Here is a 26,257-nt window from a genome sequence, read left to right as displayed (position 1 = left end):
TTCAGTGAAAGAAATGTAAAGTAACTGTCATTCTAATTATTCATGTATTCAGTTTAGGAATAAAAAGCTGAGGTCCTGATAACTGCACTGGTGAATGGTTACATATGCATAATTTCACCCCTAAATCCAATGCCCATTTTTATTTTGGTGTGTATGTTAAAAGCAATGACCCTAAGAATAGCTCTTCTCCTCTCACCACATCCTCCAAAATTAATGACTGAAATACTAAAAACAGTCAAGTATATTGAAGGTTTTTGTGGGACTAATTTTTTTAAAGCTTTGTGAGTATAAATCTGTTGTTTATAAAAGTGTGACTATATCCTAATAGTACCTGTCAAGACTATTTAAGTAAAGTAGTTGTTTCTCTGTAAGTACGTGATTGGGGAGCCTGGGTGGCTCAGTCAGTTAAGCATCTGACTCTTGCTTTTGGCTCAGGTCACGATCTCGTGGGTTCATGAGTTCAAGCCTAAGTCTGTACTGCCAGTGCAGAGCCTACTAGGGATTCTCTCCCTCCCTCTCCCTCTTTCTGCCCTTCCCCCCACCCAAAATAAAGAAGCTTAGAAAGAAAAAAAATTTTTTTAAATAAAGTGTATGATTTACCTGTCCATACTCAAAATAAAAACAAAATTTTCAATTACTATTTCATTTTAACCTCTCAAAACATTTCCTTTGCATCAGTTTTCATATAATCTTTAGGAAAAAGAAAGAAAATTAAAAAGAAATATAAGCAAGCGCTATGTTTTACAGTAATCCTCACCAACACATTTTTAAGTTTGGGTTCAATAACACAGCTTTTTTTTTTTAATGTTTTATTTATTTCTGAGAGAGAGAGAGACAGCGTGAGCAGGGGAGAGTCAGAGAGAGAGGGAGACAGAATCCGAAGCAGGTTCCAGGCTCTGAGCTAGCTGTCAGCACAGAGCCGGAGGAGGGGCTCGAACCCACAAACTGCAAGATCATGACCTGAGTTGAAGTCAGCTGCCCAACGGACTGAGCCACCCAGGCGCCCCTCAATAACACAGCTTTTAGCATGGAACTGTTGAAAAACTCTTCAAGACAGGCAAATCAACACCGGTGTCGGCCCTGGAATATGCCACCGAAAAGGACTACAAAAGACAGACAAGGTATGTAAACAAACCGCTACGCAGTCTTATTTCCCACCGATGTCTTGGTATCATCTTCAGAGTCCTAAGTATCTTACACTTGCTCCCATCCAGCCTGGACGTTTACCACGAATGGGCCGCACTGGAGTGAGGCGCGCAGCGAGCAGGTGTCCCGTGCGGCTCTAGCCGGGGCGCGGGCCGGATGAGATGCCCATGCCGGGGACCTGCCACTCCAGTTTGCCACCAGTCCCTTTTCTCGGGAACCATATTCTCCCTTCTGTCCATCACTGTAGTGACTGAATGAAAATTCCAAGCTCTGCTCTACCGAAAGGAATCAGAACTCAAGGGGGCTGTATGACCGACACGTGGACACAGCACGTGAAGAAATTACTAACTGTAATGGCAGCTGTGAAACCGCGCTTTCTACACAGGATAGTCATGCGCGCACACTGCAGAGCTAGAAAAGCCACCTATTTTACGGGCAATTAGAAGATCAGACCAAGGGGGCACCTGGGTGGCTCAGCTGGATGAGCGTCTGACGTCAGCTCAGGTCATGATCTCTCGGTTGTCCAGTTCGAGTTCCACTTCGGGCTCTGTGCGGAGGAGCCCCCTTCAGATCCTCTGCCCCCTCTCTCTCTCCCTCCCCTGCTCATGCTCTCTCTCAAAGAAGGAAGGAAGGAAGGGAAGGAAGGGAAGGAAGGGAAGGAAGGGAAGGAAGGGAAGGAAGGGAAGGAAGGGAAGGAAGGGAAGGAAGGAAGGAAGGAAGGAAGGAAGGAAGGAAGGAAGGAAGGAAGAAAATCAGACCAAGGATGAAATGAGATTAAGCAGGCAGCATTATGAACAGCAATAATGTAAAAAGAGAGAGAGCTAAATATTAATAAAAATGATAATAACAAAGCATAGCTTAGAATTTTCTGAAGAACCCGCACGGGCAGAATGGAAGATCTGTGCAGATAACTCAACAAGCACTTGGTCTTTTCCAGGTCTGGCTCCAATGATCAACACTGGCATGTAACGTGTGACATAGGGGTGTCCGCAGAGGTTCCTCATCTGCTCGGCTCTGCTTCCCTCCCTAAGGGCGGTCTCTTCTCAGCCTCCTGCTGGCCTGCAGGCCACGGCTCCCAGCAATCGCATCCGGCCCGCTGTCCACAGGCCACTGTCCCCACCGCCTCCACAGACCCCTATCCCTGTGCCTACTGGGTGCTGACCATCCACCAGCAAACCAGTCAAGGACAAGCTGTGTTTCTTCTTTCAGGGACTAGAAGGCATTTTAAGTCAGCTGTGAGCACGAGAAGCCTATCGGAAAAGACGTCAGGCTTCAGTCTCTCATTTTAGAAATGTCTAAAAAGCACACGCTTCCGGGGCACCTAAGTGGCTCAGTCCATTTGGCGTCCAACTCTTGATTTCAGCTCTGGTCATGACAGCGGGGTTTGGGAGTCTGAGGCCTACACTGGGCTCCACGGTGACAATACAAAGCCTGCTTGGGATTCTCTCTCTCTCTGCCCCTTTCCTGCGCTCTCTCCCTCTCTCTCAAAATAAATCAACAAAATTCAAAATGATTTTTAAAAACAAAACACAAACTTTCTTCAATTCAGTTTACAATGGAAAAACAAGGCAATTATTTAAGAACAATAACAAAAACTGAAAACTAGCTACAGTTGAAGTAGATCTATTATCATAAAACACCCTGAAAACAATACTAAGGAAAAAGATGTAGAAGGCATACAGAAATACATTTTATGTTAATGAAAAGGAAATTTCAATAATTTCATTTTCATCTGTTTGTTCTGTGCGTGTTGTGCATGTATAAAGCACAAAAATGTGAGTGGTCCTGTATTTTGGAAACAGAAAGGGATTTAAAGGGGCATGAAATACACGCAAAAGTGTTTCTTTCCCTTTTATTGTCCTTTTTAATTATGACCAGGAGGCAATATGACAAAATAGCAACAATTAAGAAGACTAGTTAATGTGACCACATTCTTTCCCGTGATATTCATAATTACAGTATTTTTAAAGTAATTAAAATAAAGAAATGCTTACTTCTAATATATGTTCATCCTGCTGCTCTCGGTCCAGTTTCCTTGATGTTGTTGTGATAAGACCTATAAGGTGGTAACAATTCATTACTCATTACAAATAAAGTCAATTACCAAATACTATTATGGAAACCACAGTGTGTGCAAAAGTCTGAGCAAATCTCAGATCCTAAAGGGAAAATGAAAGTGATTAATCCAGGTCCAATCATTTTATTTACAGCCAACAGACTTCACACGGTCTCATTTTAATGGCTCTTAAACACAGGAGATAAAGGACAGAAGGATGAAAAAGTGGCAAAACTCCAATCAGTCACCTTCTTTATGCGGCCAGTGGTTTGAATACACATTTTTGTCAGGAGAGTTTTTAAAAAGTTAAGGTGAAGTTACCCAGCATTTCAAACCCCTCCAACTTCTGCAGAGATGATGAAGTATGAAGCGACAGAAAAGATCTGCTGTAACTGTATTAAAAAGGACCACTGGAATATCTTTCGCTGACTATGATTTATTACCTCCCCATCATTTACCCTTGTAAGTGAAGACTGGTTATAAAAGTAATGTGACTTTCCAGGAAATACTGCTCAGCTATCAAGTAATCTCCAATGAAAGAAAAAAAAAAATAAATGATCCTCAAAGAAAAGCCATATTCTTCATTTCTTTGATTTTTCTATCAAACTAGAAAGTCTGTAGTTTCAATCTCTCTCTAGAACTTTAAAAACAGTCGGTTAAAGTGTCCACATAGGTTGGATCCTGGAAGACCGTGAAAACTGATTAAATACTTTCTATACTTCACAAAATACAAACAAAATCCCCCCAACCACTGAGATATCCTCCACTGCTGTGCCGATAACGGCCAGGGGTGGACAGAGGGGATTCTGACATCAGATCAGAGGCTCAGGTGAAACCTTCTGGGCCTAGAAAACCGCCAGCAACAACCTTTCTTGCCCAGCGTTTTGTGGTTTTTCCACAGGAAAATACTTCAAAAATAATGTATATTTAAGAACAGACTTTATCACTATAATTGATTTTCCCCTATTATCCTAAGTAATTTCACACAACTACCAATTAAAGGCTAGTCAAAACGATTCTCTAAATTTGTAAATGAAAGGCTCGTGCTTTCATTTAATGTGAAGGATTTTTTATCCCTAAAATAGTGACTAAGGATCTCAATCAACATTATCTTCTCCACGATTCAGTGAAGCAATGCACTCTTGCTAATAAGAACCACAAAAGACTAATTTATAAACTAGAATCTGGGTTTTTTCCCCAAACCAAACTTAGAGATTAAAAGAGGTTCAAGGAAAATGCACGGCAACTGCTTAATGGTGTAAAAACGTTGCTTCTTGTGGCATAGGTCTGATTTTCTTTCGTCAAAAAAGCCTTTTTAAATTAAGCCCTCTTTTTTTCCTATCAAATGTTTACCACTTTCTGATTGTGGTTTTAAGTAGTTCAAGAATGACAGAAAATCACTGTGATTAGCCCCATCTTACTGTCCTAAGGTGTCCATCGAAAAGTTGTCACCAATGGCAACGGCCTGGCATGTTCTCAGCAAAACAGGGCCCTGCTTCTGTAGAGCATCATCACTTGTTGCGAGAATGCCCTTTAGCAAGTAAGTTTCTACAGCCAATAAACAAATGCCTATTAGCAAATACAGTTCCCCACTTACAGCACAAGGACATGCCCACATCTATGAGACAAACTCAACACAGAGACAACAAGAAGCAAACCTAGGTTGATTATTCGCACTCTCCATATGCTTCAGATTAATTCTCTTCTGTTAACTCAAATGGAACATTAATTCCGTTTGAACGCAATGAATTCTAACGCCCCTTCTTGCGCATTTTTTTTTAGCCTACTTACTGCTATCCACTCTTCCCTCTCAGCTTACACATCACTTCTGAGGCCTGACGTGACAGGTGTGCGCGGGGTCCTGTGGCCGGGCCCCACGCTCCCACATTTGCTGTATCGCATCATCACCCCACCACCGTCACTATCCAACCTCCTCTCGTTGCCTGCAGAGCCTGTGAGGACAGACCCTCTGCCTTCCTTATACTGCTACACGTCTATTACCCTAAAAAAAAAAAAATACTTAAATGTGTGAACGCATCAATTCCTTAAAACCATGAAAGGGCAGCGTTAAAACTGTATTTGAGTGAGAGAGACACCTAAACTACACTAAACTTGGAATGTGTATACATTTGTGAGTATATGAGCTAATATACGAACTCACACGTGAGCTGAGAGAAAGTGATGCAACCGTGATGTATTACAGGCAGGGCGTGCCAGGCACCGTGCCAGGCGGTCCAGGGGACGGCGGCGCCCAGCAGGCAGGGAGCGGCACGCATGCAGCTCGGGTTGTACCACAAGTAGCGGGGCGTGTGAGGAATTAAGGGAACGGCGGGCCAGTCGTATGAAAGCAGGGTCCCGCCACGTTCGGGAAAGCCACGAAGGAGCCGAGGAAGCGGTCCGCTGAAAGAGAACCATGAGCCCCAGGAACTGGGGGCAGAGACTGTCAAGGGGGAAGTCCCTCCTCCAAGTTCATCAGAGAAGCTTAGCCGAGGGGCAGGCAGGAGACCGGGACAGGTACTGCTTCACGAACAGGCCACTGCGGAGCAGCTAACACGGAGCCAGGCGGTGAGGGCGCACAGAGCACGAGGGCAGATGGAGGTCCGGACCCGAGGTGACCAATACAGCAGCCACAGGCCGCGCGTCGCAACGGAAATTTAAATTACACGTGCAACAGCTTATGAGCGCGGAACATACTTCCGTCTGACAAGACGACCTTTCTTTCTAGACTCACACCACTCCTACCCAAAGACATCCTACCAGAAGGGCCCCGGTGCTCTCTTCTGCCGAATGGCACCCCCAGCGGGAGGCTGTGCCAGGGCTTCTGGGAGCGCTGGGGTGGCAAGAGGGGCCCTGGCCCTCAGAGGAGGGGGAAATTAATGCTTCCTGTGGAACTTGCACACAAAATGAACCCTGATGAGAAGACAAAATTTCCTAACAAAGCAGGAAAATCCTAGAAAAACTGTGGATGGTCCCTGGAGGAACCCTTGAGCTTGCAGCAGCCACCCGCACGGGGAGCCACCCCAGGGAGCCACGTTCAAGCTGCCCCAGTTCAGCTGTGCAATTCATCGCTCACTTCACACCCATTTATTTCCACTGCAATTCTGTGCATCTCGATGCTGCTAATCCTTCTGCCTGGCCTACGTGACAAGCACCTATTTCAAAAGATGAATCTGAAGTGTACCTTTCCTCTATACCCAGCACATGTTATTAACCCTGAAGGCATGAAGTATCCTAATAAGGAGATCCATTTCTTTCATTTTAAATATCTGTGTTCATCTGTAATGTTTATCACTAAATCCCAGTAGAACCTGTACTGATAGAAACAGCATGATACTTCCAATTAGAGAGAAACTTTCAACATTATCAAACCGGCTGTCTGGGCCATAGAAAAGTCAGGGGCGCCTGGGTGGCTTAGTCGGTTAAGCGTCCGACTTTCGCTTAGGTCATCATCTCGCGGTTCGTGGGTTCGAGCCCCGCGTTGGGCTCTGTGCTGACTGCCAGCTCAGAGCCTGGAGCCTGTTTCAGTCTGTGACTCCCTCTCACTCTGACCCTCCCCTGCTCACGCTGTCTCTCTCTCTCTCCTAGAAATAAATAAAACATTTAAAAAAAAAAAAAAAAAGAAAAGTCAAACTGTCCTGGGGCCACCAGTGTGTTATGATCGGGGCCAGGGCTACAGTTCTGAGAGTTTAGGAATTCTTTTCTTTCCCGTCACTCCACACTGCATCATTTACTGCACTTTGGGATTTCAAGTCTCCATTAACTCTGACTGTGACTTACATAAAATTTGAGGGAACACACACACAATCCACAATAGCTAATCATTATTCATTTAGGTCAAAAAAAGCAAGTGAGAAAAAAGAAAAGTGGACAAAAGCAGAAAAATGTATATGCAAGCGTTGCCTTTTGTACCTTTTCTGTGGAGCACTATTAAATTAAAAATAGAAATACAAAAACAGAAAGTTTCTTTACTTGGCCTACGAAAACATCTCATTGTGCAGACCAATACTATTATAAATATATAAGTGAACTGAGACAGCAAACACACTATATTCTCACCAAGTCACAGTTGCCAGTTTACCCCATAAACCTATGTGAAACTAAGAAGCCAAACTTTCCTGTTAGATGATTATTAAAAAACAAAACAAAAACTATTCATAGTGTTCCAATGTCACTTTAGCATTTACAGAAGAGAATCCATTTAAGAATAGAAGAAAATCAGATTAAGTAAAATGCTTCAATATAGAATTTTACTGACATTTCTTATAAATCAATACCAAAATCCATCTCCAAACTTCTCAAAGTCTGAGAGATCAAATGGACATCACGAAGCAGGGCAGCATATAAAGATGAACATCAAAGAATTCGCCGGTGAAGGTAAGATGAAACGGTCCGCAAAGCTGGAGCTATACTTAGGTATTCATTCAACTACTCTGGGGGTGCACTAAGAATGCAGAGATGACTAAGAGGCTTGTTTTCAAGAAACAAGGGTGAAAGAAGGCAAAGGCTACATTCAGGCAGCAGCAATACAAGAGTGAGCCTAGAGTCAGAGGGTGCGGACAGGGCCTGGGGAGAAAGCAAGGGCTCCGGCTGAGGTTTCTGTATTCCAAGGAAGCTTTAGCCTGGTGGGACGATGAGACACACGTAGTCTAGCCATCTCCGTTGTCCCGGGAGACCACCAGCCCACCGCCCAATGCGCGAGCAAGGCCAGCCAGGACCAACGGGCCTCAGAGCGAAGCAGCGGAGGGACCGAATCTGCATGAAAGACGGGCCAGGCCTGAAGAAGACCAGACGTGCCCAGCAGAATCCTATACTAAATTATGGGGGTGGCTGCTTCAAGCCACTAAATTCTGCGATGGTTTGCTCCACAGCAAGAGTGAAATAATGCATCATATGATCTCACCTCTAATTGTTATCTGACTTACTACATGCCAAGGTACTGTGCTAGGAGCTTTACATAAAATTCCTCACTTAATCCAGACGTATGCAAGTGGCGGTGTCTATACCATCATACATACATTACCACTGTTACAGGCTCAGAGCGATTAAACTGCTTACTCAAGGTCATTCAGCAAGATGGTGATATGGGAGTTCGATATACCCAGATCAGAGTCTGAAGTCCACAATAAAAATGAGAGAACCCAGCGAGGGACTGAAAGATTAGGTTCTATAAAAAATGGTTTCAAACATCAGTGCTGTGGATTTAACTAGATGGCAGCCAGAAATGGAGGGGGGAGAAATTTCTGAATAGGATTAAGAGTCAACCACAGTGAGAGAGCAAACCTTTGTCATCAGTAAGAGTTTTTAAAAAACCAAAACTGTTGGGGCGCCTGGGTGGCTTAGTCGGTTAGGCGTCCGACTTTCGCTTAGGTCATGATCTCGCGGTTCGTGGGTTCGAGCCCCGCGTCGGGCTCTGTGCTGACTGCCAGCTCAGAGCCTGGAGCCTGTTTCAGTCTGTGATTCCCTCTCTCTCTGACCCTTCCCTGCTCACGCTGTCTCTCTCTCTCTCCCAGAAATAAATAAAACATTTAAAAAAAAAAACCAAAACTGTTAAAAAGAATAAAGGGGGGGTATCAAAGAAGGGGGAAAAACTCTACCCACCTAATTCACATTTCCTATTACTCTGATTATTTTTCTCTAACCCCTGCAACTACTTTGGCTTGTATACTTTTGCTCATTTTATAAAAATGCATAAACTACAACAACACATGTTCTAGAAAAGCAGGTGTCCAAGAGAACTTCCTGTGATGGGCGAGTCCTTCAGTCCTCACTGTCCAGTATGGTGGCGCCCAGCTATGTGGCCACTATGCATTGGAAACATGGCTAGTGTGACTGCAGAGCCGAATTTTTTAAGCTAATTTAAATGATTTAAATTTGAATAGTCACGAGTCATCTCTGCTTTTTTAGGGCACCTCCAATTTTCAAATTATCCATGTCAAAACCAAAAACTGACACCTTCAACAGTCAAAATCTTTTTCTGTGGTTAGGATTTGAGACAGTAATTCAAGGGCAAACATATATTTGCTATCAAAATTCAAATTCTGTAAAGATCTGCCTTAAGTCAAAAGAGTGAAAAAAGGAAAACTTCCTAAGATCTTGACACGCTGACACTGCTCCACGTTCCCTTCCCAGCATCCCCTCTCACAGGTCTCCTTCCTCATTGGGCTCAGCTGACAATGAAGAAACCTGGTTGGTGGTTGTGAGTCTTCAACTTCACCTAAACACCTAAACATCAGGAGTCTCTGTGGTGAGGGGTGCCTGGGTGGTTCAGTCGGTTTAGTGTCTGACTTCAGCTCACATCACAATCTCACGTGGGTTTGAGCCACACATAGGTCTCTGTGCTGACAGCTTAGAGCCTGGAGCCTGCTTTCTATTCTTCATCTCCCTCTCTCTACCCTTCCCCCATTCATGCTCTGTGTCCCTCTTTCTCTCTAAAAAATAAATATTAAAAAAATTTAAAGATTCACTGTTTGAAGACTTCTGGGGAAAAAAATCAATATTCTTTCAGTTTATACTTTTTGCTTCTCATAATCTCTAAGAACATTAATCAATGAAATATATGTTCATAAGCAGTGACGATGTTGTCATAAGGTTAACTAACTCTGTCACCCATTTGTTCAGTCTGTATTATGTCATTCAACCTGGTTTCTCTTTATGTCTTCCCCAATGTGTCACTTTGAAACATACATATAAAAACCCTAGGACAAGGCCTATGTCCTCAAAGGCATACAATTCATTTAAGGAAACAGCCCTTAGATCCAAAAGGTACAAACAAGTACTACACTATGATCTCATAGCTTGCTTTTTAGGCAACACTAATTGTGTGCTTCCCAGGACCCGCCTCTGGGCTAAGCCTCTTATATAGGTCATTCTCAATGAATAATTCACAGCAACCCATGAGGGAGCTACTAACAGAGTATCTTAAGGTATCGGAGGCTTCTGAGAGCTAAAGTCACAAGACTAGTAAGGGGCAAAGCGGAGATTTGACACTAAGTCCATTTGATCCCAGAGACCAAACTCTCGGCTCACACAAATAACTCTGTGTAGATCATAATTACTTAATATGTAGAATGATCACACCGCACAACTGTTCGGTGAGCACGTACGAGTTTCTCACATTACTCCAGGAGGACCTCTCGCCATCCAGTCTGGCTTCCTGTGTGGGTGCCCTCGCGCTCTGTATCCCTCACACTGTTAGTAATCATGGCGCTGTGTTCAGTAGCCCTTGACTGCAGCCATGCAGTTTCGGTATGTTATTCTCAACGGTTTTCCCCACTGATTCTGCTGCAACACTTTACTATATTTTGTTCTTCACAAAGTTTAAGAACTTTTGTTGTGGCATATCAAGTATGTCCTTTAAAATGAAGGACAATTACGATAGAACTGTAACACCCCAGAGAGTAGACAGTAAAACCTGACACGGCTCAAGCAAGTTCTAGACAAGTATTACAAAAACTAAAAAGGTAGTATATTTATATACGGTACATTGTATGTGTTGCAGAAATGGGTCTGGAGAGCCTACGTGAAGATTCCAACTGCTCTTAAGTTACTTAACATCTTAAACATCTCCCAGATGTTTAACATACAAAAACATCTCCTAGAAGCTTCCTGACAAATCTGCAACTACAGGCCCCAATCACTAAATCCTGTTAAGTTAAATGAAATGTAGTCTTTCCAAGATAAAAATAAACAACGATCTAAACGGCTGTATCAATTTCCATGTAGCAGCATATTTTCCTTTTTACTGGAAATTACCTTTGGTAGCACCAATGAATGGTGGTCCCTCCCCCAAAGATAGGTCCAATCTGAAACCTGTGTGGCTGTGACCTTATTTGAAAACTAGCCTCTTAACTTAAGCCATAATTAAGTATTTCAAGGTAAAATCACTCTGAATTTGTGGATGATCCAAAATGTGACGCGTCCTTTGAAGAGAAAAGCAGAGAGAGATGCGGAATGCACAGACGTGGGCCACAGGGCCCCGTGGAGGAGGAGACACACGCTGGAGCGCTGCTGCTACAAGCCGAGAAAGTGCCAGGAGCTGCCGGAGAGGAAGAAGCTAGGAGGGATTTTCCCGGAGAGACTTGAGGGGCACGGCCCCGCCAACACTTTCCCTTCTGCCTTCTGGCCTCCGGAACCGAAGAGTGTGAACTTCTGTTGTCTGAAGCCACTGAGTTCGTGATAACTTGTTACAGTAGGCTGAGAAAACTAATACACCTTTTTATTCAGACATCAAATGAAAACACTGAAAAAATACGAAGGGGTGAGAGGAGGAGGGGGAAGGAAAATTAGGTAAGGATGGCAAACAATTTCATAATCCAAAAAGAATCACTCATGCCGGCTGTCTATATTTTATTATTGTCTTCATTTCAAATATGACTTTATGGATATCATTATGTCATGAGATAATTAAAAGGCAAGTGGATTAAAAGAAAGTCTTAACATCCAAAGATGGTTTGGGGTGGGAAAGTGCCAATGTTCCAAATAATTCAAATTAATTGTGTGCTTTCCCTCGAAAGGCCGGGGAAGCCGGCTCTCAGCTCTGGGGGTGGGGTGGGTCCTGAACTCTTCTGGCTGAGAATCACACACCAGCTAAGTCTTCTTTTTCTTAATTTATAAAACATGCAACCAATTGAACATCAGTTGTATCTTTAACTGTATTATTTTTCATACCTTATCCTCCAACATAGTAAAATAAAAAGTGCCTAAGCAGTCAGCCTTCAGTAACCCTATTAACAATAATTACAAAAACTAGCTTAATGCCTATAAAATACAAAATCCCAATTAGAAAGCTGTTTCAACTAAAAACCAAGATAGAAAAGACTCTTTTATTCTGAAAAAACCGAAATAATTTCTTACTGCTCTTTTTTCTTTTCCCTCTTTTTTTTTTTTTTTTTTTCCTCCTTGCTGATCATTTAAGAGTTCTCTGAACAAGCACATTAGGCCTCAGGGTACCAGGAGAATAATAAGAAAAAAACATCTTCAACAACCATTTACCTAGGAAAATATTCTTTGTCAGAAAAAATTTACCCGTGCTTGCTCCACATTTGCCACAAAGATCCTTTCCAGTTTAGCCATAATGACCCCTCATTCATCTTGCATAAATTAGAGGCTAAGAAAAAAACAGCAAAATGCCTTCTACCAGGAAAAATTAACATAAACTATACAAAATAAATAAAGAAGAGAAGTCAGGAGTTAAAAACATTTTAGCAAGTTTATGGGAGGTGTATTTTAAATTTTGGGCTCCTGAATATTTTTTTTTAATTTCCATGGTAAGCTACTGAAATATAACCATTTAGTTACTACCAAAGAACTACAAGGACTTATCAAACATGGAACATAAAGGCAGCAATACAATTAGAACTTTTTAAAAAATATGTATGTATTTCGAGAGAGAGCATGTACACAAGCAGGAGAGAGGCAGAGAGAGGGAGAGAAAATCCAAACCAGACTCCACGCTGCCAGCACAGAGCCCAACATGGGGCTTGAACCCCTGAACCATGAGATCACAGCCTGAGCTGAAATCAAGAGTGGGATATTTAGCCTACTGAGCTACATAGGCACCCTCCTTAAAATTAATATTTCTTTCTTTTTCAATTTTTTTTCCTGTGATATTTATTTCTGAGAAAGATAGAGAGAGAGTGAGAGCAGGGGAAGGGCAGAGAGAGGGGGAGGCACAGAATCTGAAGCAGACTCCAGGCTCTGAGCTGTCAGCACAGAGCCTGACACGGGGCTCAAACCCACAACGGTGAGATCATGACCCGAGCTGAAGTCAGATGCTTCACCAACTGAGCCATCCAGACGCCCCTGAAATTAGTACTTCTGAAGTATTTTAAAGCAAGGAGGGCACAGTGCCACAGGGAAGCGGGAGACCCTAAGTGCAGAATTCCATGTATCACATGATTGTCACTCAGTATTTTCCATGGGACACTCTACCTTACAGATCTGTTCCTGACCAGCTTCAATCAAATGAGAATGTTCTCAGAACAAGGCTAATTACTGCAGTTTACAAAGATCTCAGCTCAGGGACACGTGGGTGGCTCAGTCGGTGAAGCATCTGACTTGGGCTCAGGTCAAGATCTTGCAGTTCTGAAGTCTGAGCCCTGCATCAGGCTCTATGCTGACATCTTGGCGTCTGGAGCAGCTTCAGAGTCTGTGTCTCCCGCTCACTGCACCTCCCCCGTTCGCACTCTGTCTCTCAGAAATAAACACGAAAAAAATTTTTTTTTAAAACCAACAACAAAGATTCCAGCTGAAGTCCTGAGGACCACACAGCAGGGAGACAGAAGGCAGAGAAACGCAACGGGAGACAGCATTTCTCTGCCCAAGCTTGTAAGACACCGCTTTCCAACAGGTGAACTGAAAATCCTATGAATTCCACTGTTTTAAAAATGTTCGTCAGTCAACTGTGAAATGAGCACTGAGCACCAACCACACGCTCAGCGCATCTGGTCCGTGGACGGCGCGGCAACACCGACACGGGCAGGCCAGGGAAGGCAAACGCCCACCGGCAAAAGGCGGAGCAGCGCCCTCGGAGAGCCAGGCCTCCAGGCCGGGAGGGCGCCGCTACCTCAGCCGCGGCCCTCGAGCTTGGCCGTGAGCCTTGGCCGTGAGCGCCCCCCCCCCCCCCCCCCCCCCCCCCCCCCCCCCCCCCCCGGCCCGCGCCGCCCTCAGCGAGGAGCCGTTCCCGGGCTGCTCGCGCAGTCCTGCTGCCGGCAGGGTTAGGCGCAGAGCCAAAGGGGGAATTCTATCCACAGACTGGCAAGGCTAGAAAGGCGCTGGAACTCACTCAGCTCACGTTTTCAGAGTCCCGCAGAAAACCTTTATAAAATGAATCGAATGACCACTCTAAAGCCACAGGTAGTGCTGCGTAGGAATTTATACCCTCAAGCCTCCGAGCCTTCCCTTCTGGCTTTAATTCTACTTTACTAGCCGTTTCTTGTTGAAACTTCATGGCATGAAAGCTTAAGGTAAACAGAAGATCAAAAGCCAAATGCAATTTATTGGGAATTGCCTTCGACATTCCTATAACCGTCGGACAGAGCAGCGGCACAGAGGGAAAGAAACCTAATCCATTTTGCCAGGTTCACATCACGCTGACTAAAAGGCAGGTAAATGGAAAATCTTAAAATGCTGGTCCTTAAAATAATTTTAACAAATGACATTCAGCAACATGCATATATAGATAGAATGCCCCTTAATAAAACTGACCCTAAGGATTCTATATTGACGGATTTCAGGAAGCAAAGCAGATCCACTTCAACATGTGCAAAAAAGGCAAACAATAAAGCTTTTCCTTCTTTCAGACTTTAAGGATAACACATTTTACTAGGAAACTTAAAGCAGAGGAACAGGTATAAAAATCCACGATTCTTCTTTAAAATATGTACACATCTTTGAAAGAAGTCCACATAAATAGATAAACTTCCCCCCCAGCCCCCCACCCCCTGCCTTAAATGAATTCCTGCCATTATAAAGTGACCGGCCCTTTACTTCCTTCCTTTGTGGCTAGCGAATGTTACCGGAAACCCCTGGAAGTTGTTTGCAGCCGTAGCTACTTCCTATTACACTTTGTTCAGCCTCCGTTCCAGCCACAATAAAATGCCATTTACTTTGAGTTAAAAAAAAAAAAAGTGGTCACAATGTGACAGTGGACTAGAGCCAGGATGAGCCCCCGGCGCACCTGCAAACGTAGATGTCACAGAACTTTAGTTCTTCACCATGGTTCATGGATCACTCCACATAAAATAACACACACACATGCGTATACATGCATATAATTTACATGTACATAAATACCACCTAGTCTATCTGCAATCAAATAACACGTCTTATACTGAACTTAGAATAATTCTACATTAAACAGTCCATCTTGCATGTAAACAAATGGATGAAAAACAGGCCCCTAGATAAAGCTGTCCTCTACAAAGCATAAATTTTAATTTGGTACTTTTGTGTGTGAATAAGTTTACTCGGAATGAGAGAATGGGGGAAAAATGGAGGAACTGGTCAAAGATGTGGTAAGTATGCATACAGCCGACGCTGAGAGCTGGAATTTCAAGCTCTGAAATATTTTTAACAGGACACAGCAGGACAAAGAAAAGTGTGAAATCTCAAAACTTGGAAATATTTTATTGCCTAATGAGGAAGTTTTTTTCTCAAAGTAGAAGAGATCTCATAGTTTATCATCAACTTGCTAAACCTTATCTGAGGCTTTGACCTTGATAACGAATATTGAACTACCATTCTTCAAGAAATAATTTTAATGACCTGAAGAAGCAAAACACAGATTCTCTTTTGCAAGCATTCACTGCTTACAGCTATAGGCAAAATTTTCTTTATTTATCCGAAGAATATCAAATAATCTACCCCCTGAGAAATGAATCAACAATTTAGTCCAACTAGTAAATACATCAACATATCAGGGACCAGAAAACTACCATCAACCTGATTTTGTATGACTTGCAAGCTAAGAATGGTTTTTACAGTCTTAAAAGACTGGATTAAAAAAATCAAATACTGTATTGTGACAAAGGAAAAGTACATGAAACTCAAATTTCAATGGGATAAATAAAGTTTTATTGGAACACAGCCATGCTCATTCATTGCCATATCGTCTATGGCTTCTTTCGGTCTACAGTGACAGAGCGGAGTGGCTGTGACAGAGACTGTATGGCCTGCAAAGCCTAAAATATTACTACCTCGCCCTTTACAGAAAAAGCTTAATGGTCTTTGCAGTATGTGGTTAATAGAAAAGTAAGTTTAAACATCTAGTGTTATTTAGAAGCTTTGTTCTTTTTCCCTTGAAGATATTATAAAAGATTAGCCAAAAAAGTTAACAAAAGTTTCATTTAAACATCTAAGGTGATTTAGAAGCTTCATGCTTTTTGGCCTGAAGATATAAAAGTTTTAAAAATGTTTATTTTTGAAAGAGAGACCGGGGGGTGGGGGGGGTGGGGGGGAGAGGGCATGCTCAAGTGGGGGAGGGGCAGAGAGAGGGAGAAACAGAATCTGAAGCAGGCTCCAGGCTCTGAACTGTCAGCTCAGAGCCGGATGCGGGGCTTGAACCCATGAACTATGAGATCATGACGTGAGCCAAAGTCGGTCGTGTAACCAACTGAGCCACCCAGCTGCCCCTGGCCTGAGTTATTATAGAAGATTAGCCTAAAGAATAACCATTATGTCACATGGGAATTCCTCAATACAAAAAACTGAGAAGGCACAGAAAACCCGGCTCCCAAACCACATTTACATCCCGAACCCAAGGGGACACCAAGTGAACATGGGGCTGTGCTTCCAGGAGCAGCAGTTATGGAATCTGTGTCTTTCTGGCACCGACCCCCAGGTGACCTGTACCTCTCTGAAGTCATGTAATTATCTGAAGTCGTGTAAAATGGGAAGAAGGCAGATGGGGAAGACAGCAGTCTTGGTTTGCAGTCTAGCCGTCTCACAGGGTTTCTTGTAAAGATTAAGTATGTGAGGTCACGTGTCATATATAAAGCACAAGGCACGTAATACATGATAAGCTGCGCTTGTCACTGGCCCTGTGACTCCTAATGAAAGGTTTGTTCAGGCCTGATCTAAAAGGGAGGTCAAGGGACGGTGGCGGGCTGGAAGAGCGGTACAGGAAAGACGAGAGGACAACACAGAAGGGGAGCAGAAGAAGGGCAGCCATGGTTTGCTGGTTTCTCTTTGGTGGTCTTTTTCAAGCTCAACTCTCAAAGGTAACAAGCATGAAAAAGCCTGATGGAAATCAGCCCAGAGAGAGCGAGCCAGCAGGGTTTACAAGATTCAAACTGTGCGCTGTGCTCCAGATCCAATAATGAGTAGAGATCAGCCACCAAAAGAGGAGAAATTTTAACTCTACAGAATCGATGAAGGAAAAGCTAAGAAAACAGCTGAAAGGCGCAAAATCATTTTTAAACCATTTAAAATTCCAAGTGGATGGAAACAGATCCAACAGCTGTCAAAGAGCCTAAAACCCTTTTAAGATGCACATGTAGACACAGAGAAATCACATACACACATGTTTTTCAAAAAGGATGCCTCTACTTTCACTTAACATTTCTGATGCATTTGTTTTTAGCCATAAAAAACTCTTTTGCAGTATATTTGTTCCCAAACAGGAAGATACACAGCAACAAATGAGAAGATATAAAAAATAATACATTTACTAGACAGCATAAATCAGTGGTCTGGCAAGAAGGGTGCTGAAACTGACACAGATATGAGCATCTATTCCTACAATAATGTGGCAAGTCCACGATAAAGTCATTTTCCTAAAGCACAGTATCTAATACCGTTATAAAAAAAAAAGATGAGTATCACTACGTGTACTGTACTGGCACCTGTTTAAAAAGAGGAGGAAAAAAATAATATGTCTTCTTGCCTGTCGAGGCAAAGAAACTGCAAACACTACTTGCCTCCAAGTGTTTCAAAATGTTAAGTTTTATTATTCAAGTATGGTGAGGAGCCAGCGGGACAGGAGACCACTTTTACTGTTAACAGTTCCTACGAGGAAGGGACGCACCATGCCACACCATACCGCGGGGGGGGGGGGGGGGTGTCCAGGGCCACACCGGGCTGGCCAGGAGGAAAGAACAAGGAGAAAGCGGGGGCGGGAAGGGGAAAGACAATTCTGTTGTGGTTTCTACACAGCACACAGGCAAAGCAGCAAAAGCAGGTTGAGACTGGCTGTTCGGAGTTATTTCAGCGGGCTCCCGAGCGGAGAGGGCTGCGCTGGTTGTCTGGTACCTGAACCTGGGGTGACTGGGGCAGGTGGATGGGCTGTGGCTCCATAAAGCAAGTGATTCCAAGTACAGGTTCTGGACTGGCTAGTGTGCATACGAAAAGTGGATACCCTGCGATGCCTTAGAGCTGGCTCGTCCTGAGAGGTGCAGTCTCTGCCCGGGTCAGAGACTGGGCATCAAGAATACGGAAAATAAAACATAGTTAATATATTCAGTAAGAAAATGGATGGTCTAGGGGCGCCTGGGTGGCTCAGGCGGTTAAGCATCTCACTTCGGCTTAGGTCATGATCTCATGGTTTGTGGGTTCAAGCCCTGCGTCGGGCTCTGTGCTGACAGTTCAGAGCCTGGAGCCTTCTTCAGATTCTGTATCTCCCTCTCTGACCCTTCCCTGCTCACAGTGTCTCTTTCTCTCAGAAATAAAACATTAAAAAAAGAAAAGAAAAAAAAAGAAAATGGATAGTCTATGGAACTGAAAAGGAACAAAAAATTTTTTACTGGGTTATCTTTTTGTACCTTTGGCATTTTGGACTCTGAACACACTACCTATTTATAAAAGGCAATATAATTTATGAAGTACATTATACACACAGAGGCATGCATGCACGCACACACACCCCTGCTTTCTGGTTTTCTAAACAGTATATAGTGATAACTAGCGGGCCCAGCCAGAACCTGAGGATCACCATTCTGAGCATCAGGTACAACACGGTGACACATTTTGTGGACAGAAGTATACAATGACCTGTATTTCTACCAACTCTAGAAACATACCCAGGATGCTTCTGTTTATGATAAACCTAGAAACTCCATTTTTACTCCTTAAAGCCACACACAAAATTGGTTAAGAAGACTCATTCTACTTAGTCAATGAGGCTTTAACAGGATATGTGTTTATGGCAGTTCTAAATTGAATAAGCATTTATGTATATATTTACTTATTTTATAAATTTTTTTAATGCTTACTTAGTTTTGAGAGTGAGACAGTGAGAGAGGGGGAGAGGCAGAGAGAGATGGGGAGACAAAGAATCTGAATCAGGCTCCAGGCTCTGAGCTGTCAGCACAGAGCCCGATGTGCAGCTGGAACCCAATGACTGCAAGACCCTAACCTGAGCTGAAGTCGGATGCCCAACCGACTGAGCCACCCAGGCGTCCCTGAATAAACTTTTTTTTTTTTTTTTTTTTTTTTTTTAAATTATAAAGCAAAAGTAGAACTTCTGTTTCCCGCCAGGGGGTCAGATTTACCCCCAACATGACACAAGCAGACAAAACAGACAAAATGAAATAACAGTTTACGGGACACCAGATATCAGGCGAAGACAGTCACCCCTGAGATGGGAAACCAACGGGCCGAGACTGACATATCACCAGCTTACGGCCTCAAGACCATTTCTAGAGAGTTTTCACCCCTAGGTGAAAAGTGAAGAGAAATGGAAGTACTTGGCCACACAAAGATTTATTCTCAAATGTTCACAGTAGCTTTATCTGTAACAGCCGAACAGAACAAGAACACAGATGCCCACGGACAGGTGGCTGGATACGCTGTAGTTACCTATGCAAAGACTATTCAGCAATAAAAAGGATATACTTTGGGGGCCTCTGCGTGGCTCAGCTGGTTAAATATCTAACTCTTGGTTTCAGCTCAGGTTATGATTGCTTGGTTCTTGAGACTGAGCCCCAGGTCAGGCTCCGTGCTGCCACTGGGGAGCCTGCTTAAGATTCTCTTTCCCCCTTCTCTCTGCCCATACACGTTCTCTCTCAAAACAAAAAACAAACAAACAAACAAAAGGAATATACTTTTGGTACTCACTACAACATGCATGAATCTCAAAGTAAACATGCCAACTACAAGAAGCTTTACCAAGAAAAGAGTAGCTACTCTAGCAGTCTATTTACATTAAATTTTAGGAAATGCAAATGAATACACAGCGACCAAAAGCAGATGAGCGGCTGCGCAGATGAGCGGCTGCCTGGAGCGGGCAGAGAGGCTGGGTGCGGTGGGGATACGAAGAGCCCTCGGGAATATTCTGGAAGGTCCTGTTTACTGCTTGAGTGTGGCAATGGTTTCACAGTTCTATCGCTAAGTTAAATCTTCTCAAACTGTTGACTTTAACTATGAGCAATTCACGCAAGGTCAGTTATACGTCAATAGCTTTTTAAAAATAAAGAGCAATATCTGTTTGCATCCAAAGCTTAAAAATACCAAATATATAGATAAGAGGATAAAACTATGGTCTTTTCTAAATAACATGCCCATGGATGAAAGTAACACTTCAAAATTATTGCCAACTATAAAAATAGCACATCACTCCCCAGAAGTTAAACTGATAATGTTAAATAAAAAGATGCTTTGCTAGGGTGGTTTCAGTCTGGAAATAATGAAACCTGTGAAGTGCACACTGGTCTCTATTGTTTGGGGCTCCCGTTCCTCTCCGTCCTTGACGGGCCATCGACAGAGCCGTGACGCATCTGTTTGCAGGAGCTGGGCTGTCAAGGCTCAGATAATCTAACCTTCTGTGCTCGTTTTCTCTCTCCCACTTCAGCAACTGTAGGATTTATGTTAAAAGAAGCAAACTTAACAAAGACTTTTAATTACAGAGAACCGATAGTTGCCAGAGAGAGGTGGGGAATGGGTGGGAGGAAAAAAACAAACAAACAGGCTTACCCTAATATTGGACATAATCAAACAAAAAAAGTTAAAAATTTCATGGTGTCAGGGCGCCTGGGTGACTCAGTCGGTTAGCATCCAACTTGAGCTCAGGTCATGATGTCACGCTTCGTGGGTTCGAGTCCCGCATCAGGCTCTGTGCCGACAGCTCAGAGCCTGGAGCCTGTTTCAGATTCTGTGTCTCCCTCTCTCTCTGACCCTCCCCTGCTCATGCTGACTCTCTCTCTCTCTCAGAAACAAATAAAACATTAAAAAAAAATTCACGGCGTCAACAAGCATATAGCAGAAAAAGAAAACGGACCAAATCTCACCTGCTCATGCGTCCTGAAAAAGAACGAACCGAGGGGCAGGAACAGCTCCTGCCACAAACAATCAGGCACAAAACCTTTGGAAGATAAAAACATTCAAAAATGTTCATTCAAACCTGCCATTTAGAGCCCCAAATTCAGATGATCAATTCCAGTCCTTGGAAGGATTTTTGGTTTTCAAAAAAAAAAAAAAAAAAAATTGTCATCCTACAGAGGGAGAAACAAACACGACAGCCAGGGTTCCCTCCTCTCCAAAATGACATAGCGAGGTCACCAGACCTTTATTTCTACAAAATGTTCAAAGAATTCCATGTACATTCTTGAAAATAGGTCATTATTTATAAAAATAACATAAATAGGATCTTTTAACCCTTATTCTGGTACCAAAGGTTTCCCATCAAGTGTAGTCATTCCCCCACACACTCATCTAACTTGATCTCCTGGCTGCTAATACGCATCAAGTCACCAACTGTCCCCCAACATGACGAACATCCCTTACCTCTTCTGCGACCGTCCATTTTCACGACTTTCAAAATCAGCCCTGCGACTTGCCCAAGGGGCCTCCTCCTCCCAACTACACGCACCACATCAGGCATCTCTCACCTCCCGGGGGTGTTTATCCGAACCCATGGCAACGCCACCCTGTTCCCACAGGGCTCTCCCTGCCGCTGCACCCATGCAGATCATCAATGTTCAAAGCATCTCTTACTGCGCTGTATACAGAGGAGAGGCTCAGTAAACACCTGATGTGACAACGAATGACTGAATGGCAGTGAACTGGGGCATTCTCTAGTCTGCCGGACGTTTTGATAATCACCAGAGTCCTAAAATTTACCTTCACCACTAAGGAGCAAGTAGATTCATTTTATTCTGTCAAATGTGTTTACCCTTCATCAATTCACTAAAATCTTGATTATCTTATGCACAGTTAACAGAGCAAATGCAGCACATGCAAGTGGTAGAGATGGTGGCATGTCTCCCATAAATAACTGAGTGCTCTGCACAGGTGGACATCCTTTAACAGGCGTGCAAAAATCACACTAATCACAAGACAAGAAAGGACCAGGAAGCCAGTTTTCCCCACGACCCTAGAGGTAAAAAACAAACAACAACAACAAAACACCTCACTACTGCCCAGATCTCTTGACTTCCAGCCCAGTGATTTCCTCACTCAGCCATTAATTATTAAGGAACATGATTTAGGGCCTCCAGCTGTTGTTATGGTCGGTAAATCAGGAGAACTTTCTTCGAGGAGACTCTTTCATCAGCTTTCACAATCTGGCCTCCAATAATACCGACCTACCCATTAAAAATAGGTCTGCTTTCAAAGTTTTGAGCAAGATGTATACTTTGAAGCATTGCAGTTTGGGCCCTGAGGACCATACTCAAATTTTCTGCTGAGCTGGGGGAACAGAATCATCTGGATTCAAGCTCTGTACGGCTGTCTTTAATCTTTAATAATGCCCAAGTTAAAATACGGTTATTTCTTGATCTTCAGAGACTTTATGTGACTCATGAAGTGGTCAGACTTCTTTACTAACCATACAGATTGTAATATACTTCACAACAAAACACTCTTGGGTACCGACTACAGTTATTCCCCACTATTATCTGTCTTCAATTCATAAAAAAGTAAAAGCTCTTTGAAATCCTTACAGATTTTCTCCCGCTGTCCCGGAAGGACACGCGTGTTTCCCACCCAGGGGTTCGGGAGTCAGGGGTTCGACTCCCAGAGGGGACTCAGACTCCCAGCACCACCAATTCGTCTATGCAGACATCCCCTCCTAAGAGCCGTCAGAACACAGACATGTTAGGAGGAAGCGGCAAAGCCACACTAACCACATTTTGGCAAGACATAGCACCAGGCAGAGGTCTCTTCCTTTCAGAGGCCCCCAGAGATAATGGAGGCTTCAAGGCCGCCCACAGCAGCTCTGACCCACATCATTTCTTTAAGTTTCCTTCTTCTTTCTCCTTAACTACACTTTCTGCCCAGACCTGCAGTGCGGGCTCAGAGAGTCTAAAGGACGTTCACTGCTTGCCTGTGGGCACGTCTCCTCATAAAGGACTTGCCCTAATCTAGGAGAGGGAGAGGAGACATAGGAAAAATGAAAACATTTTAAAGTTTAGTTCGCAAACAATTTTAAAATCGGGGGAGCTCTATGCCTGAATTATCACAAGGCTTTAACTTTTAGATATCTCTGTCTCCCAAGGTCTGTGAACTCCCTGCTACCACACAAAGTTTCTTGACTAGGAGATCTTCTGAGGAAATGTTTATAAACTGTTCATCTTTCTTCTTCTGTATCTGATAGTGCCTCCTAATTTTTTAGCCTAGTTCTCTTCCATTATATTTCATAAAAATGAAGCTAAACTGGGTTACTACTTGTGCAGTAAGGGAAGTATATTGCTAAAACAAGCCTCCTAGGAATAATTTAGAGATGCTGAGTCCAGTCTTCATGTTCTTTTATAATCTCTTAATACCAGCCCTTTTCCATAGGCTCAGGGCCCTGCACTCTATGCCCTGATGCTTCCAAAAAATAACTCTGAGATCCCATTTCTCTCTTCTATGATTAAATTTGTATATGGCTAGTTATTCTTTTTTAATTTACTTATTCTTTGGTCTTTATTTTTTTTCATCTTGTCAAATGTACTCTTTAATCCCCATTAACCACTTCACCCACTCTGCACACACCCCTCCTCTGGTAGCCATCAGTTTGATCTCTATAGTTAAGAGTCTATTTTTTGGTTTCTCTCTTTTTCCTTTGCTCATTTTGTTACTTAAATTCCACATGAGTGAGATCATATGGTATTTGCCTTTGTCTGACTTACTTTGATTATCACGATACTCTCTAGCTCCACCCATGTTGTCACACATGGCAAGTTTTGTTCTTTATCACAGCTGAATAATATTCTAGTGTGTGTGTATATACCATTTCTTCATCCATTCATATCTCAGTGAGCAACCGGGCACCTTCCAGAATCTGGCTATTGTAAATAATGCTGCAATAAAAACAGGGGTGCATGTATACCTAGTGTTCTTGTATTTTTAGTGAATTAGTGTTTGTTTGGGTTTTTTTTTTTGTTTTGTTTTTTGTTTTTTGTATTTTGGGGGTAAATACCCAGTAGTGCAATTGCTGGATCATCAGGTGGTTGTATTTTTAACTTTCTGAGGAACCTCCATACTATTTTCCACAGTGGCTGAGCCAGTTTATATTCCAAACAACAATGCAAGAAGTTTCCTTTTTTCTCCACATCCTTGCCAACACTTTTTGTTTCTTGTGCTATTGATTCTAGTCATTCTGACAGGTGTGAGGTGCTATCTCACTGTACTTCTCACTTACATTTCCCTAATGATGAATGATGAGCATTTCTTCATATGTCTATTGGCCATCTAGAGGTCTTCTTTGGAGAAATGTCTATTCATGTCTTCTCCTTTTGTTAACTGGATTATTTTGTTTTGGGGGTACTGAGTTGTACCAGTTCTGTATGTATTTTGGATACTAGCCCTTTATCAGATCAGTCATTTGCAAATAAAGTCACCCATTCTGTAGGTTGCCTTTTAGTTTCACTGACTGTTTCCTTTGCCGTGCAGAACATTTTTATTTTTATATAGTCCCAATAGTTTATTTTTGCTTTTGTTTTCCTTGCTGCAGGAGACATATTCAGAAAGGAATTGCTATAGTCCATGTCAAAGAGGTTACTGTCTGTGTTCTCTTCTAGGATTTTTATGGTTTCTGGTCTCACATTTAAATCTTTAATTCATTTTGAAATGATTTTTGTGTATGGTAGAAGTAAGTGATATTCTTTCCTGCCTTGTTGAAGATTAACTGACTATAGAGTTCTGATTTTATTTCTAGGTTTTCTATTCTGTTCCATTCACCTATATGGTTACTGTTGTACTGTCAAAACACTACTACTTTGATTACTAAAGTTTTGTAATGTAACTTGAAGTCTGGAATGGTGGTGCCTCCAATTTTGTTTTTCTTTTTCAAGACTGCTTTGGCTATTTGGGGTCTTTTGTGGTTCCATACAAATTTTAAAAGGATTGTTTGTTCTAGTTCCGTGAAAAACGTTCTTGGTATTTTGACAGGGGTTCCATTAAATGTGTAGACTGCTTTGGGTAGCATAGACATTTTAACACGATTTGTTCTAATTCATGAGCATGGAATGTCTTTCCATTTCATTATGTCATGTTCAGTTTCCTTCATGAGCATTTTATAGGTTGCAGAGTACAGGTATTTCACCTCTTTGGTTAGATTTATCCCTAGGTATCTTATTATTTTGGGTGCAATTGTAAATGGGATTGTTTCCTTACTTTCTTTTTCTGCAGCTTCATTATTGGTGTATATAAATTCAACAGATTTCAGTACATGGATTTTGTATCCTGTGACTTTACTGAATTCATTTATCAGTTCTAGCAGCTTTTTGGTGGAGTCTTTAGGGTTTTCTATATATAGCATTATGTCATATCTGCAAAGGAGAGGAGAGCTTTACTTCTTCCTAATTTGGATTTCTTTTAGTTGTCTGATTGCTGAGGGCAGGAATTCCAGGACTATGTTGAATAAAAGTGATGAAAGTGGACGTCCTTGTCTTATTCCTGACCTTAGGGGAAAAGCTCTCAGTTTTTCACCATTAAGGATGATATTAGTTGTGGGTTTTTCAAACAAGGCCTTTATTATGTTGAGGGATGTTCCCTCTAGATCTAATTTGCAGAATGGTTTTATCGTGAATGGATGTTACGCTCTGTCAGCTCAATCATTCTTAATAGTCAATTACTAGCTTTGTTAAGTGTCCAGACCTCACTCTTACTCTCTATCAGAGACACAACAAAATTCAGCCAAAGAGCTAGACCATAATTAATCCAAGCAAAACTAATTCTCATACATTCAAGATAAATCTTATACTTAAGTTTAATATTCAACAATTAAGATAGACTCTATGAATGATAAAAGTCCTAAAAACATCCAACATTTTTAACATGCTTTTTAAGAGATGAAACATACACACTGATCTAGCTGCTATCTCTGTACAGTCCTTCCGGTACACAGAGGCTGACCTCATGCTTCTTTCCACCTAAAGAACGGCTTTCTTTTGGGGCGCCAGGGTGGCTCATTCAGTGAAGCATCTGACTTTGGCTCAGGTCATGATCTCACAGTTCGTGGGCTCCAGCCCTGTGTCAGGCTCTGAGCTGTCAGCACCTCAGCTCGGAGCCTGCTTCGGATTTTGTGTCTCCCTCTCTCTGCCCTTTCCCCATCTGCACTCTGTCTCTGTCTCTTTCCCTCTCAGAAATAAATAATAAGAACATTTTTTAAAAATTAAAAAAAAAGAACTGCTTTCATTT

The 26,257-nt window shown here is 42.6% G+C and overlaps 1 protein-coding gene across 3 annotated transcripts in view; it reads right to left on the bottom strand.

Annotated features, from left to right (window-relative positions):
- The window catches only part of FAT1 (FAT atypical cadherin 1), a 127,920-nt gene that overhangs the window by 47,800 nt on the left and 53,863 nt on the right, over positions 1–26,257 (bottom strand). For all 3 annotated transcript variants that reach the window (XM_039241195.1, XM_039241194.1, XM_039241196.1), the window contains exon 4: positions 3,141–3,202. In XM_039241195.1, coding sequence (XP_039097126.1) covers positions 3,141–3,202 — 62 coding nt within the window. The remainder of the gene's footprint in view (positions 1–3,140; positions 3,203–26,257) is intronic.

This window comes from Hyaena hyaena, unplaced genomic scaffold (assembly GCF_003009895.1).
Source record: "Hyaena hyaena isolate Hyena2069 unplaced genomic scaffold, ASM300989v1 scaffold_190, whole genome shotgun sequence".
NCBI lineage: Eukaryota > Metazoa > Chordata > Mammalia > Carnivora > Hyaenidae > Hyaena > Hyaena hyaena.
This window is presented reverse-complemented; position numbering and strand designations above follow the sequence as displayed.